Source organism: Malaclemys terrapin, chromosome 13 (assembly GCF_027887155.1).
Source record: "Malaclemys terrapin pileata isolate rMalTer1 chromosome 13, rMalTer1.hap1, whole genome shotgun sequence".
In the NCBI taxonomy this organism is placed as follows: Eukaryota; Metazoa; Chordata; order Testudines; family Emydidae; genus Malaclemys; species Malaclemys terrapin.
In genome coordinates, this window is record NC_071517.1 from 18256400 (window position 1) to 18272544 (window position 16145).

At 47.7% G+C, this 16145-nt stretch overlaps 1 protein-coding gene across 2 annotated transcripts in view; it reads right to left on the reverse strand.

The window, feature by feature from the left end:
* The window catches only part of SEPTIN9 (septin 9), a 252992-nt gene that overhangs the window by 176039 nt on the left and 60808 nt on the right, over nt 1-16145 (reverse strand). Inside the window, exon 1 of one of the 2 annotated variants that reach the window (XM_054047107.1) lies at nt 12181-12268. The exons of the other annotated variant lie outside the window; for it this stretch is intronic. Within the exon in view, the coding sequence (XP_053903082.1) occupies nt 12181-12202 (22 nt within the window). The 5' untranslated portion in view covers nt 12203-12268. Of the gene's footprint in view, nt 1-12180; nt 12269-16145 lie in introns of those variants that run through there. 2 annotated transcript variants of the gene reach the window in all.

Sequence of the window (16145 nt, forward strand, 5' to 3'; positions counted from 1 at the left end):
TTAACTGCAAAATCTATGCTTGCCTGTTCATATGGACGAACCTCCAAGTGAAAGATCCCTCCCGGGTTAGGCAATGGATAATACAAACCACGACCATAATAATACTCTGTATTTATATAGGCCTTCTTAAATTAGGAGATTTCAAAAGCACTTTACAGAGGAATTCCCATACTGGATAGACCCAAGCTATCCAGTCTCTGGCAGCACCCAATGCTTCAGAGCAATGTGTAAGAACCCCACAAGAGGCAATCTGTCTCCCATGCAGGCCTCATGCTGGGCTCTAAGGCCTTGTCTACACTTCGGGCAGCATGCAGGGAATGTGGAGCTACACGCCGCAGTGAAAGGCAGCCTGTGTCCACACTTGTCACTGTGGCGTGTTGCTGCATGCAGCAGTGAAAGGCTCTGGCAATGGGGAGGCAGTGGGGAAAGGCTCCATCAGCAGGGAGCTGCCAGAGCCTTTCCTCCTTGCTGGAGTCTTTCCCTACAGCAGGGAAAGGCTCCGGCAGTGGGACATTACACTGCTACAAACAGCAGTATGGCTGTTCGAGGCCTGGCTTGAGTGTGTAGAGAACTGTGTGGGGGTTCAGGCACTCTACTCTTTTCTACTCACCCACGCAGAGCCTCACCGTCTACACTCGAAAGCTTATGCTCTAATAAGTTTGTTAGTCTCTAAGGTGCCACAAGTACTCCTGTTCTTTTTACCGTCTACACTACTATTTACACCCATGCTAGCTTGGTGTGCAGTGTCTGTACTCCACGGGCTGCCGTCAGTGTGGATGTACCTTAACAGAAATGGGCTTTAACCCTTGAAGCATAAGGTAACACCTTGTAGATGGAGAAACAGAGGGATGATGTGACTTGCTCAGGCAGCAGGGCAGTGGCAGGAATAAAACCCCGGTTTGAGTCTCAGTTCAGGTCATTAGCCAGTAGAACATGCTACCTTGGTCTGCCTGCAAGGGGAATCCTCCTGTGTAGGATGCAGCCACTTCTCTCAGATTGAGCCTAGAGTAGAAATGGGCCCTAGCCACAAAGCTAAGATCTGGGTCTGGATCTTTACACGACAGGACACCGTGCTAGCTTCCTAGGCACTCTCTCAAGGAAAAGCATCTGGCTGAGCCGATGGGAGCTTAACCCTTTCATTTCTGTTTTTCAGAGCAACCCAAACACACAGCTGCATGCCCAAAGAGATTAATTTAGGCTACATCTCCGCTGGCTTAACTATGTTGCTCAGCAGTGTGAATCATTTTGTGTCATGTATGTCAGCGGGAGCCAGACACTCCTCCCCACCAGAAAGGATAAAAAGCCTGTACAAAGCACAGCGCCTACCGACCATGTGCCCCGTGGCAATCCTCCCCGGTCAGACTCACGGCCCTGTTAGTAGAGGGTTTGTATACAGCCCCCAAACCACCATTCCACATTTGTGACTCAGGGCTTGAAACATCCAGCCCTGGAAAAAAAGCCCTGGAAAGAAAAGCATCTGAAACTAATAAATAACACACGTCCTTTTCTTTCCCAAAAGTGAGAGAGAGTCACCCGCAGCTGACCAGGACCGGAGAGTGGAGGATGGGTGGCCAGTAATGGGCAGAGCTGCTGGCCCAAGGAGCCTGCAAACCAGGCCCAGAGGATCTGTGGGGAAAAGGGGGAAACAGCATGTGAGAGAGGAATTGTGTTGGAGGTCCCTCTAGCAGGGGATCACTTGAACAGCGGTTTCAGTTTTTGGGTGCCTGTCTGAGGTGCCTTGGGTTGATCTTCAGAAGCCTGTGGGATCCCCCAGTGCTCAAGCCCTCAGAAATGAGACCCACGGTATCTCCAGCAAGGCAGCCCAAATCAGACCCCATTCTTGCATGTTTGGGCCTAAGCTTCTCCCTACAGCAGTGCCTATTCCTCCTAACGCCGCCTTCCAGCACTCACTGGGCCCTGGCTGCTTTATGAGTCCCATGCGACTCACACCCAATCTTGCTTTTATACCAAGAATGGCACATGTGGAGAAAGAAGAGGCACCTCTGGAATCTGGCTTGGATGGGCCTGGATAAGAGAATGGCATGCTTGGCACAGACCATTTCAAACCTGAATGAGTTGCTGTTGCCTGCAGTGTGTCATAACAGACCCTAGTAGTTCTACTGGGCCACTTTTGGGGCCGCTCTACCAGACAGCCAGGAACATGACCCTGTAAAAGCTTTTCTCCACTGTGCCAAAGCATAAACCTCCGACCAGTCTTTGGTTATAAACCGTGACCCCGAACCTGCCCCGTGGTGGGGTTTGGCCCCTAATGGGGCTTTTCCTGTGAACCCCCTGATACTAAGTTGCTGGGTATAGGTGAGTGAGTAATTATGCTTGTTAGGCCCCAAACTAATTACCACATACCACATAACCTGCAGTTTGCTCCAAGAAGTATTTATTTAGCCGGTCATACCTGGTGATGATGGAATCAGTTAATTAGTAAGGATCTTACATTTATACAGCACAGCTTTGCAAATCTGTCGTGGCCATTTACCAGCCCAGCCACAAAATCTACTTGTTGGCCCTTTTATCGTGGTAATGATGTCAAAGCTAATGATATTGTACTCACCTGTCAAATTACATATAATCTCCCCAGGCCAGGGGAAGTAGACGTTTGCACAGCTCTTAAGAGTATCTCTCAGCTTTAATGAGCCCAAGGAGCTCGGTGAATTTGATATACAGGGATTTCTTGGCCAGCCACTCAAATGGCAGCCACGCCAGGGGTAGAAAATGGCACCTGTTTAACAACATCAAGGACTGTGTGTTTGTAGCACAATGGGGCCCCAGTGCAGGATGGAGACTCACAGGCATTACTGCAATACAAATAAATAAATAATGATGATGATGATGCCCCTTGGTTTAGGACAGGAGGTAAGAAGGAGTGCAATATCCAATTCCAACTGCAAGGGAAATTAGTTACCCAGATTGGTATTTGGTAAGGCCGTGCTGCTCTCGCAAACAAATGCCGTAGGATCTTTGGTAACCAGAGGCGGTCAGAGCCTCTCTCTCATGAAACTCATCATTGGGGGAAGTGATGTGAAGGGAAGGGCACTGACTCACCCATCCTATTGCCTGTAGTTCCTGAGTTTCCTTTGTGGCCTTCCATCCAAGCACAGACAGACTATTATCCCCATTGTTCAGGTGGAGAACAGTGGCACAGAGAGACTAAGTGACTTGCCCAAGGTCACACAGGAAGTCTATGGCAGAGCAAGGAATTGAACCTGGGACTTGTGATGTTAGGCTACCCCTCTAACCATTGGGCTATCCTTCCTCTCTTAATAACAGCCAGAGAAGGTATGGTTGAAAGCAGGTCCCTTCTATGTAGGGTACATAACCTGATACTAGGATTTATAGCAGGAGGTGTTGCTGCTCTCTTTAATGTATTACTGTGTACCGATGGCATTAGCTACAGCTGCGCGTACCTAGTGGAGAAGCCAACAGGACACCCAGACATTGTGCTTCTGGGATTGCTAAGACTACAGAAGATGTGTTGATTCAGACATACTTCCCTAACTACGTACTTGCTTCTTAAATACTCAGCATCTTGGTATGCTGGACTCTGGAACTTGGAAGCATTTTGACTTGCATGAGATACTTCTTCCCTTCATCCCCAGCAATGTCTGAGTCTCGGTCGTGCAGCATGATCAATCACTGTGAAAGGGACTCTGAAAACTGGAAATGCCCTGAAGTGCTGATTCAAGGCCATGTGAGGTGGTGATGGGAAAACTGACAGCTGGAGACTTGATTCTACTTGATCCCCCATGTGAGAGGAGAATCATGAAGTATGAAATCATAGTATATTATTGTAAATTATATTACAGTCGCACCTAGAAATCACAACACAGATGTACTAGACACTGTACATCCATACACAAAATAAGAGTTAGGAGCTCACAATCTATGAATAGAACAGCCAGACAAAAAGGTGGGTGAAGGCTAGCATTGTCCCCATTTTACAGAAATGGAACTGAGGCCCAGAGAGTAAGTGTCTTGCCCAAGATCACACAGGAAGTCTGTGGCAGAGCCAGGAAGTGACTCCAGATCTGCTGAATCTCAGTACAGAGCCTTACTCGCAATTATCTTTCCTCCAATCTGAGTGGCACACAGGATCTGCTCCAAGAGATGAATATAGCTGAAATGCTCGGTAATAGTGACCATACTGTAATTACATTTAATATGCTTGTAGGGGGGGAAATATATATAAAAAAAAAAAAAAAACAACCCCACCACAATAGTATTTAACTTCAAAAAGGGGAACTACACAAAAATGAGGTGGCTAGTTAAATGGAAATTAAAAGGAACATTCACAAGAGTGAAATGCCTGCAAGTTACAAGAAACTTTTAAAAAACACCTTAATAGAGGCTCAAACTATATGTGTACCCCAAATAAAAAAAACAGTAAGAGGACAAAAAACAAAACAAAACAAAAAAACCCAAACCCACCAGCATGGCTAAACAACAGAATAAAAGAGGTGGTTAGAGACAAAAAGGCATCCATTAAAAACTGGAAGTCAAATCCTACCGAGGGAAACAGAAAGGAGCATAAACTCAGGCAAGTCAAGTATAAAAGTATAATTAGGCAGGTCAAAAAAGAATGTGAAGACCAACTAGCAAAAGACACAAAAACTAACGGCAATTATTTTAAAGTATATCCAAAGCAGGAAGCCTGCCAATCAGTGGGGCCACTAGACAATCGAGATGCTAAAGGAGCACTTCAAGAAGACAAGGATGTTCCGGAGAAGTTAATTAATTCTTCGCAATGGTCTTCATTGCGGAGGATGTGAGGGAGATTCCCACACCTGGGCCATTCTTTTTAGGTGACAAATCTGAGGAACTGACCCAGATTGAGGTTTCGATAGAGGCGGTTTTGGAATAAAGTGATAAATTAAACAGTAATAAGTCACCAGGACCAGATGGTATTCACGCCAGAGTTCTGAAGGAACTCAGATATGAAATTGCAGAACTAGTAACCAAGGTATGTAGCCTATCACTTGATTCAGCCTCTGTACCAAATGACTGCGGATAGCTAATGTGGGCGGAAGTAGGGGTTGAGGGGAAGTTGGCACCTATGCTATGGATGATCCTAAGCCTCTGACTGCCAGAAGTTGGAACTGCCTGACGGGGGATGGATCACTCGATAATTGACCTGTTCTGTTCATCCCCTCTAACGTGTCTGGCACTGGCTACTGCTGGAAGCCAGGATACTGGGCTAGATGGACCATTAGCCTGACTCAATATGGTCATTCTTCTATTCTTAATGTAAATCTTCACCCTGTGAAGACCTGTGTTGCTCAGGAGAAGGGGCCAGTTATAGAGAGCCCAGTATGCATGTATCTGAAGATCTGATATTTGTATCGGATACTTTCTATTGTGGGTTTAGTTTCCCGTCATATTTTTGACTCTGAAGTAGCATGGTCCAAAGGTCAGTTCATATAAAACAAGCCACCTGCAGGTATAGGCTGGCACCCATGAAAAACACTAGATAAAAAATCCTGAACTCTTAGGGCTGGGACCCATATAGACCTTCTCATACTTTCAAACTCCAGCTCTTGGGATGAGATAAAAACAGGTCTAGTAAAAAGCTATCGGCATTGAACAGGAGGTGGGAATCCCATATTGTCCCTGTCTCTCTCCAAAGTACAGGTTTGGAGCTGGAGTTTGAACCTCTAATTTGCTGCTAGTCTGCAGAGTAGCCAATGGGCTGATTTCCAAGTGTTCAGCACCACAGCCGGGGCCAGAATGTCCAGAGAACTCAGCTCCCATTTGGGCACCAAAATAAGTGGCTAGATGTCATGTTGGGTGCTAAGGATTATTTGTTTGAAAATGGCCCTAATTTGGGGCCCTAATTGGAGCTGAGCTAGTTTGAAAATAGGCCCCCAATTGCAGGTGCCGAGCACTTGAAAATCTGGCCCCTACAAGGTAAAAATCAGGCATAAAATTGAAAAAAAACCCTAAAGACTAAGAACCATTTCCATGAAATTAACAAACAAACCCCATGGAAAGAGACAGCCAGCCATGCACACAGTCTCCTTGGAGTGATTCATTCAGTGATCAGTGCAGTACAACTGTCTAACCAGTTAAGATGGATTCTCATGCACACATTGCTTATAAGCAGTGAAAGTGAAGCAGGCTATTCTGTCTGCAGCATGTTCCTTGTTCAGGCCGGGGGGGAGGAGAAATACAAAGCGGCATAGAGGAAAATGAACTAGATTGCTCAAATTCTTTCCATTTTAATAATCTAATGTTACTTGTACCATAGATGAGTTTCTGTTTTTTTAATGAGGGATTTTTAACCTGGCAGCATTCCTTTAAAAAGAAATGAAGAAATCCCTCGCACATGATTAAGGGTGGAAATCAGGAAGTTGGTGAACCTTCGTGTTGGAACTGAGGTCAAATCAGGCTCTTGCTAACAAGGGAACCAATCTGTTGGTTTCTGGAGGAACTAGTTTTCTCTCCACACTCCTACCTGGTGGTCACATTTGTTTTTCTTTTTGAGCTCCCAGGAGGGTCCCCCAAGCAGCTGCTCTCAGACTTCACTCCTGGCAGCAGAGCCTTTAGAAAGCACCATTTCTAGGAATGATATCATACCATTGTAGCAACCTGCATGGAACTTGGAGGGAGGAGAACAGGTTTCAGGAGGCACCAGGAAGTTAGCCTGTGTTCACAGGGCTAGAATGCTAGCCACAGTTGCAGCATCTCTTAGTAAAGAGACAGTTCAGTTTTACAAGCAATGTTATCTTCTCTGTTATTACCCAGCATGAGGGACATGAAACATGGTGGCAGTGGTCAGTTTAGGTCCCAGGTCAAGGAACAGAGTGTGATTGACAGGAAAACAAAGTAGTACACAGAACCAGAACAAACAGGCAGCATGGAGGGACTCAGTCCACCGGGAAAGCTGGGTTCCCAGACAAAAAGCCTTGCACAAGCATGGAAACAGTAGAAGCAGGAACTGAGTCTGTACATAGATCTGCTCATGGGGGGATAAAGATGAGAAAATGAAAGGATAGCTTTTACTGCTCATTGGGAAAAAAGAAGTAAGAGAGGCATTGCTGCAAGGAATAATGCCTGAAACACTGGAAGAGCCGGTAGAGGTGTTTGATAAGTGCTGTGAGATCTGACAGAATGAGACTTTTTTTTTTTTAATTCAAAACCAAGAAACAGAAGAGGGAGGGATAGCTCAGTGGTTTGAATGTTGGGCTGCTAAACCCAAGGTTGTGAGTTCAATCCTTGAGGGGGCCATTTAGGGATCTGGGGCAAAAATCTGTCTGGGGATTAGTCCTGCTTTGAGCAGGGGGTTAGACTAGATGACCTCCTGAAGTCCCTTCCAACCCTGATATTCTATTATTAGATATTTACATTACAGAGTGGAGAACTCCGACATCCACATGTAACTTTGGAAACATGAAAGACTCCCTAATTAAAGACAGGATTGTTTTTGGGACACACAATTCTAGTTTACAGGAGAGACTGCTGAAAGAAACAGATCTAATCCTAGAGAAATGCCTCCAAATAGCAAGCACAGCTGAACTGTCCAGAGAAAGGATCAAAGCAATGACAGCTACTAGTGCAAAACAAGTACTCAAGTTCATGCCAAAGGAACCCAGGAAGCAGGACAAAGGCAGACTGACTGAGAATGCTGACATCATGGCCCAGTGTACATACTGTGGAAAGCAACACGAAAGGCAGAAAGAAAAATGCCCATCTGATAGGCAACAGTGCAAGAGGTGTAGGGAGCAGAACCTCAGGTTTGGCCTGGCCATCCCCATACCAGGTTTTTTTATTTTTCCCCGAGTTTTTAACTCCTATAAAAATTCAGGACCATCACAATGCTCACCGCCTTCCGCTCCAAGTGCAAGGCGCATTTCTTTGACCTGCCTTCTCTAACATAAACATAGAGCAACATTTATATAGTATATAAAACAAATCCAAAACAAGACACTTCCCTACACACACTTCTCCCCTGAGGAGCGGATGAGAGAACAAACATTAGACATGTTGCTTACTGCACTGTTGAGGGTGCTCAGATATTATGGTGATAGGTGCAATGTAAGAACCTAGAGAGACTAGAACATTTTAAAGGACCATGATCTGAATATGTCCCTGTACTTAAACAAGCTACAATACAATTGACAAGGACTATCATAGCCTCGCGCTTCAAGGATCACCGGGCGCAGAACTAAGTGTATTACAGGGACTGGCACCTTCATTTGAAGCATCAGGCATTGGCCACTGTCAGAGACAGGAGAGCCAATTAGGGAAGCTGTTGATCTGCCTTGACGTGGCAAGGCCTGTGCTCTCCCAGTGTGGGGAGTGCCTGTAGGATTCAGGAATGCTTATTTACAGTAGCTGCAGGAGCGCAGCACTCTTACGGAAGAGAAGAGGCTTGATTCTCAGTCATGCTGAGGCCCCTTCACATGGAGAATTCAGACAGGGAGTTTTTATTTCCGCATTGTGAAGCTCCAGTGGTAGAATATTAATTAAAAGCATGTTTCTGGCCAGAAGAGTGCCTAGGAAACGTGGCCGCCTAGCATCGCGTGGATCTGTTCTCCATCTGAGTCATGTTTCGTTGATTCACCAAAACCAGGGTTTTTTTCTTTCCTGCTGCCAACACTGCAGAGCCAGCAGAGCTGAGAGAGAGCAGGATGCTTTCTCCTCTGCCTAGGACAGCAGCCGCTGAACTGCCAACTCCTGTCACGATGGCTGAAGCACGACCAGCCAGACTATGAGGCCATGACTCAGATGAAACTGGGGGGCCCAATTCTCCTCTCCTGTTCACTGGTATGCAGGCCCATCGAGAGAAATGTAGGGCCCCAGTACAATAATGTTAGCTGGGGCTGCACCCCCTCCATTTCCTTTTATTTACCTAGATGTTACAAATGTTTTGGGGGGAGGGGGGGCCCGGGCATAGGGCCCCAGTACAGCTGCCCCTCTCCATCAGCCCTGCTGGTGTGCAGCAGGAGTATCGCCGATGGAGTGACTCTGGTGTACGTGAGATCAGAGTCAGACCCCGTGTAAGAATCGGATCCGCAGATCACAGCCGGATTGCCAGGTACCAGGCACAGCTCAGTCTGCTGGCAGGCAAACTGAGCCGATTTGCCCAGGAGTCAGTGCTGGAGAATAAACCTGGAAAACTGACAACATAATCTGAACTGCCCAGAACCTCACTTAACAAGATTTTCCTATGTTCCCTTTAACCCTTACTTTACTGTGTCTCTAAAGTGTTTACCCAGCACATTTGAAATTCCTCCCTGAATCGCAGCTTTTCAATATTGTTTACTCTTTACAAATCGATGTCATTGGATTTTAACTCTTTCCTCAGGCTCTACGTATACCCATAACCCTCCTGCATTTCCTTCTCCCACGCTGCTGAGACAGGGCTTTCGAAAAGGATGAGTCATTCAAGAACTGCCTCTAGTCATGTCCCTTTCTTTCTCCACGCTTGGACAGAGCTTCATTGCCTGGCAACTCTGCAGTGCACTCTTTCCTCCCCAGCACAGACTGTTGACAGCTTCGGCCTCCAGAACAGAGCGAGCAGAGTACAGGGTATCGTATCCCCCGTGAAACGGCCCCAAGTGTGAGCTTGAGCTGTGTGTGCAAACCTGCCTCTGTGCCCCTGAGTTAAGAGACATACAGCTACTACCCTTGTTTAGCGCATATCACAATTATTTGTCATCCACGGGCAGGATAAGGCTTTAACTGGGGGCTCTGTTGCCTGGCTTCCCTGCCAACAACTGCATGACACAACTAAATCAAGGGAACTGAAATCTGCATAGGCCCATCAGATTCCAGCAGGGGTCGCTGGCACACCCCAGCTAAGTCATCAGCAGACACGACAGTTTGCATACTTTGCTAGTGACCCTTAGGAAGGGGCCAGGCTACTGGAGGTTAACTAGAGCTGCTGCATCTGTGGACTACTGTACCAGGGTCTTTCCTGCCCTTGGCTCCCTTGCATATCAAGGATCAGCGTGGATAGGAGGTATCCCACCCAGAGTTAGGTGGGCTCTTTGCTACAGTTAGCTATTGCATGTAGATTGCATGAAGTGTCTTGTATTGAGTAGTTCCCCAAATGAGCAGGGGCTCCAGGGAGCGGAGATCTGGCACTTCTCTTGACTAAAAAGAGCCTCAGAGCACGTGACTGGGGCCAGAAATTAAAGTCCAGTTTCTTGCCAGCACTCCTGTTTGTCAGGCCCCCTTGTCCTGGGAAAATATCAGCGCAAAAGGAAAGCAGCAGCGGATTTAAAAGATCGGTTCTGTGCTGGGTCCGACTGGCCCTGTTCTGCAGAACTTGTCCCATTCCCTCTGTTGTTTATCCTTTGCCTGGCCGAGGCCCGTGCTGCAGCGATAGAGGATTATCCACGTCGGAGCACTGGTATTACTGACACATACACACTCCATCCTTTGGGTCAAGGGCAGCTCCCAGGAATGCTTTGAAGTGGCTCAAAGCAAAGGAGGGAATGTGGGGAAGAGAGGGCAAGAGAGAAGGAGCGCACGCGTCATCCGAGCTGCCCTTATTGGAAAAGGGCTGGGAGGGGGAGAACGCTCCCGCAGGCCAATCTCAAGCTGGGAGCGCTCTCAATTCCCATTGACAGCAATGGCAGGAGTTGCGGGTGCCCAGCACCTACCAGGATCAGGCCCTTAGGCAATTGCAGCTGGTCTGTGCTCCATCAGGGTTGGGCTCTCTGTCGAGCACTGTTACACACCTGGCTGGAGTATAGAAAGGCCTTCCTGGTGGTACTTCATGGCACAGACAGACAGCAGAGGAGTTACAGATGTCTCAAGGTGTCCAACTGCAGAGCCCCACAGTCCCCCACTCTCACCCCCACCCCTCCCTTGCTCGACTGCTTCCTCTCGTCCTTGTGGTTTTCTTTCCAACCCTGATGCCCAGTAGCGTGGTGCTGCTTGCCTCACCCCACCCGGTCGCTGCTTTACCCAGGCCAACTCAGAGCGGCCAGAAGAACATGCAGGCTCCAGAGCAGGTAAGAAGCAATCTGCTCTCCACCCCAGCACACCCCCTGGCCCTGAGCAGGGCGGGGAACAGGGAAAAAACCGGGAACCACACACTGAGTTAATGGCTGCAGAGTCCCAGCCCGTTCAAAGCAGCAGCCCCTGCACCCCTGGTCTTTCCAAATGCATTGGGATTCCTTTGCTGGAGGGCCTCCTGTCTTCTCTTTGGGACCCTCAGAGCTCTGTATGGACTCAGCCCTAGTCTCAGTCTCTGGGCTCAAGCTCTAGGACAAACATTCCCCCATCCCCACCCGTGGCTTTTAATAATGAATAGCTGTCAAGGCCTTAGCCATGGCTCAGCATCAAGTCCTGCAATGCTGCAAAGCTGCTTGCTGAGCCGCGGTTACCTGACGCCTTCTGACCAATCGGCAGCAGTTTTGGGATTAATCTCTCGGACATGCGCCATTAGTTGGGGTTTGCAGGGAAGGACAGGAGTTGGATGTATCCGGTTTAGTTGCCCTTCTCTCCCCACCCCCACCCCAATCCCAATCCACACTCTTCACTAGCAACTTGAAGCCGAAGACATGCCAACTGCATGAAATCAACCCCCTTTTCCAGGGTTATACAACCAACCCCAGCTCAACGTGGGAACACATGCAGCCAGGAGGCCCTGTCCTAGCAACAGGAGACTCCTGACCTATGACCGAGTCTCTGTGCAGCAATACAAGCATTATTGGAGAGGAAGATATTGTCTTTAACACAAGCTTTGGCATGCCAAGAGAGCTAAACCACAACACACAGCCATATGAACTAAGCAGCCAACCTCCAGGATCTAAAGGCATCCTTAAATCAAGAGCCAGGATATTTTCTCTCCCTGACTCCGAGTCCTGAGCTAACAGTCTCAGCATTCATCTGCCTCACTCGGTGCAGCAGATTGGAAAATAAAAAAAAAAGAGAGAGAGAGAGAGAGCAAGGGAGAGATTCAAATGAAATCCAGACCCAGAAAACGGTTTCTTTCTCCCACACCCTCCTCTGCTTCTGTTGGAAACACAGTCTGTCTGGAGAACTTAGGAGGATGAAAAAAAAAAGCAGAACATTATAAAAAATAAAAGGGACCATTGAAATCAAACCAGAGCTTGGCTGGTTCTTCTCTTAACATGCAGACACTCTGGAGGAAGTGGAGGGGGAGCAGAGGAGAGTAACAAAACAGCGGAGATAAAATGATCAATAGCCTACCTGAAATGCGGTCCCTCTCCATTACTACGGGATATATTTAGCATCCGCGTGTCACGCCGTCCCTTTTTTCGGTGGCGTCCCCTTCTTTCACCCACTCTCCCTCCCTCCCTCCTTTCCTTGCCTCCTCCTCCTCCTCCTCCTCCTCTTCCCAAAAAAAGCTCTTTGTCTGGTCTAATTTCTTCAATCTGTTGCAATCATGAATGCATCCAAATTACCACATTTCCATGTGCTGATCATATGTTTGTGCTCCAAACTGAAGTAGCTTTGTCTCTTTGAAATGAAAAGAAAGATTGAGGCAGAAAGGGAGAGAAAAAAAAAAGAGGGGAGGTACATGACCCGCAAAATCAACAACCCCCCGAAATACTCCAGCGCATGTAGACGATGGCAAAGCCCAAGTTCTCCAGAGCACAGTCTTAAAGCTGCAGCATGCGCAAATCCAGGAGACTGTGGCCGTCTCCGCGGCTGACTCCTTTTAGTATCCACCAGGAGATGCTTACACAACTTGACTCCTTGGAATAACAGAGCAACACATCCAGCTTCTCAAATCTCTCCCTGCTTCCCCAGTCTTATTTTGTTGCTATTTCCTCTATCCCCGGCCCTCCTCCTTCGGTGGCTAAAGCATTTTAAAGGACTAAGATCCTGCTTGTTCCCCCACCCAGCCAGGTCTGAAGTTTCGATTCATGCATAAACTATTCCGCTGATGAAGGCTGATTTCATCCTCAAGCAGGGCATCACGGTTTGCCTGCTACCAGAAAGGACCCGACTGCTGCACATGTTTAGTCTCCCACCAGAGCCCTGCTGGAGAGGTTTACTGCTGAATCTTGGCAAGCAGTCCCTGCTTCTCCTTCACATGAACAGCCGGCGATGCCAGGCCCTCCCCTTGCTACATAAGCGATAAGAGAAGAGATTTCTGAAGCCAGCTGGAAAACGATAGTGAAACCTCCCCTTCTAACCCAGCGGTGACGGGAGTCAGGGGCTGCCCTGTCATCCTCGAATGGACAGAGCTGGGCTTCAGAAAGCACCTTTCACGTACTCCCTTCCTGCACCGCGATGAGATGGGGGCTGGCAGTGCACTGCGTGGGCAGAGTAAATGGAGCAGCCATCATGAGCTCATGCGCCAGGCTGGACATTAGAGCTGCTTCTGTTGAGGGCAGGAAGGGGGAATGCTGGCAAGGTCTCTGGGGCTGGAGGCTCCTCTTTGTGGAAACTGCCACCTGGACAGCTGCCAAAGCCAAGCAGAAGAGACCTTGGTTAAACACCTCCCCCTGAGTGAACACCTGTACCAGCTCAATACATACTGCCTGGGGCCTCAGCATGGGAATAAGGCCACCCCCCTGATGGGACTTGAACCCACAGCCTTCTGGCTCTGTAGGGAGCGAGCTATGCTTGCATCTTCTGTTACTGCAGCAAGCACACTGCTCGCTACCCAAGCCACAAGCTGTTCTGTCCACGGGACACACGGCCTTGAATGACCCAGGAACCGTCTCTGTGACTGCAGCAGATCCAGAGGATGGCACTAAGTGGTGAAGCACAAAGGGTACCAGCAGCCGACACGACACTCATCAGCTGGGCAATGAGAACACTCGGCTAATTCCTCAGGCCGTGAGTCAACTGGCCAGATGTAAGGGCCCCAGCCCCTCCCCTCTGTGCATGCAAGAGAGGCCCGGCCCCGCAATGAGAAAGCAGGGACTACCACTAGGTGGCAAGGAATGGAAAGCCAGTATTGTTATTCACCTGTCTCACGGGTGTTCTTTGTAAAGCGTGGTGCGCCAAAAAGCCAAACATGGCTGAGAACTTAAAAACGGGATGGTAACAGGCCATGACTCCCAGTGCTGCTTCAGCGTGGTGAGATTCCAAACAAATAGAGCTCTCAGCCAGGTTCCTTACTTTCCATTGCTTCACACGGACTCAACAGACATTCTAGGCATCGGGGGGGGGGGGGGGCACACACTGAGGAACAATCCTGGAATCTTCTTATATGGATTATTATTTCTACTACAGTAGCACAGATGCCCTGATCAGGGATCAGGGCCCGATTGTGCTAGCCACTGTACATACACCTATAATAAAGACAGTCCCTGCCCCAAAATGTGTACAATCTATATGGAAAATTATGTGTATTGCAATAGCATCAGACACATGTCCCTTAGTAATGTGGACTATGACAGAGGATTAGCTCATGATTATTATTTGTATTGCAGTGGCACTTAGGAGCCCTGATCATAGCCCAGGACCCCATTGTGCTAGGCGCTGTACAAACACAGAACAAAAAAGACAGTCCCTAAGCCATTATCTGTCTGGATGAATAAGCTTCCCATGAAAGAATCATTGGATTAAGGGAGCTGTCAAGAAACGTATCTTGTTTTTTCTGGGTTGAATCTACTATCCATTGGTTTATGGCAGCAGTACTAAAAAATCCCCCAAAGCTACACATTTTCTAACACGTGGATGATGGAATCTGGTTGCTGCCAAAGCCAGAGAGGGGAAGAAAGGAATTGCTGCAGGGGATCAGACCAATGGCCCCTATGGCCAGTGCCAGCTGCTTCAGAGAAAGATGCAAGAAACCCTGCAGGAGCAGTTATGGGATAACCTGTTCCCATGGAGAGTTTCCTTCTGACCCCTATAGTTAGAAGTTGGCTTATGCCCTGAAGAGGTAGGGATTAGATTCTTTCTCATATTCTTTTACTATGAGAATTCTGGATATGCTTGCGGCTCATATAATAATAATCTCTAGCTTTTCTACAGCACTTTTGCACCAGTACATCTCAAAGGAGGTCAATATTATCTCCATTTTACAGAAGCACGGATCAGTGACAGTCACCCAGCAGGTCAGTGGCAGAGCCAGGAACAGAACTCAAACTTCCAGAATCCCTGTCCAGTGCCCTATTCACTAAGGGTACGTTGCCTCTCAATGTCTAGAGGAGAATAGGTGATGCTTCTCCATCCACAAAGAGCAACTCTGTACTTCCTGTCCGAAATGTAAAAGGGTAAAAAGCTATAAGTGTCGCATAGCTACATGCAGCACAGAATCCAATCCATTCCCTTCCATAGGGAGTCTTCATTGACAGTCTCTCCATGCAGGAAGCCAATTGAAAGCTACAGAGGAAAGGAAAGGTTAAGGGGAAATATCGAGAGAGGAAATAGATGAATGGGAAGGAAGGAGAGATGCAAAGCAGCACAAATGTTGCAGCATATGGGTTTTAACCCATCAAGACCTGGATGGCTCTGGACCTGCCAACCTGAGACGTCGTCTCTCACTGCATGCTAGCTGCAGTGGGTACGGCAACCAGTAGCTACTAGCCAGGTATTCTATGTGTGGGATTTTCTTCCTCCCCTCCCCTAGGATTGGAAATAGCATGGATCTAGTGACTCATGGTTGTTGGGCCGGGGCTGCTGTGCCAAGGGATGGAAATTGGGTGCTCCAGCTTTTTTTTCCTTCTTGGTTTGGGAGAGTTTATGGAGTTTGCTTTTATTTGCATTCATATTTGTATTTTAAACAGCTGGCAAAGGGGCCTAGAGTCCTCAATCGGTGCTTTATGATGTAGGAATTGTATAAATCTAAATAAAGTAAAACAAAATACATAGCAATTGCTAACAGCACCTGTTGGTGAAAATGTAGATTTTTGATTATTTGTTTGTCTTTGCTCCTTTGCATAACACTGAAGCGTCTGAAAGAACGCCACTAAGACCCCAATGCGTTTAAGAACGTGCTTATGTTTAAGCACATGCTTTGCTGAATAACTGTTATACTCATCCATGACCTTAAGATAAGCATGTGTGTAAATGGTTTTCTGAAGCGGGGGGTGAGGGGTGGCGCTAATACAATAGCTGCTGTGTGTTTCAATAATTTCTAAGGAAGAGGTTAGTAAAACGTGATCTGGTGACGGGGCTTCTCACTGATGCTGTTATTTTAGGGATCTACAGGCACTTTAAAATCAGTTGTCCTGATGGAAAGCACTGGGGAA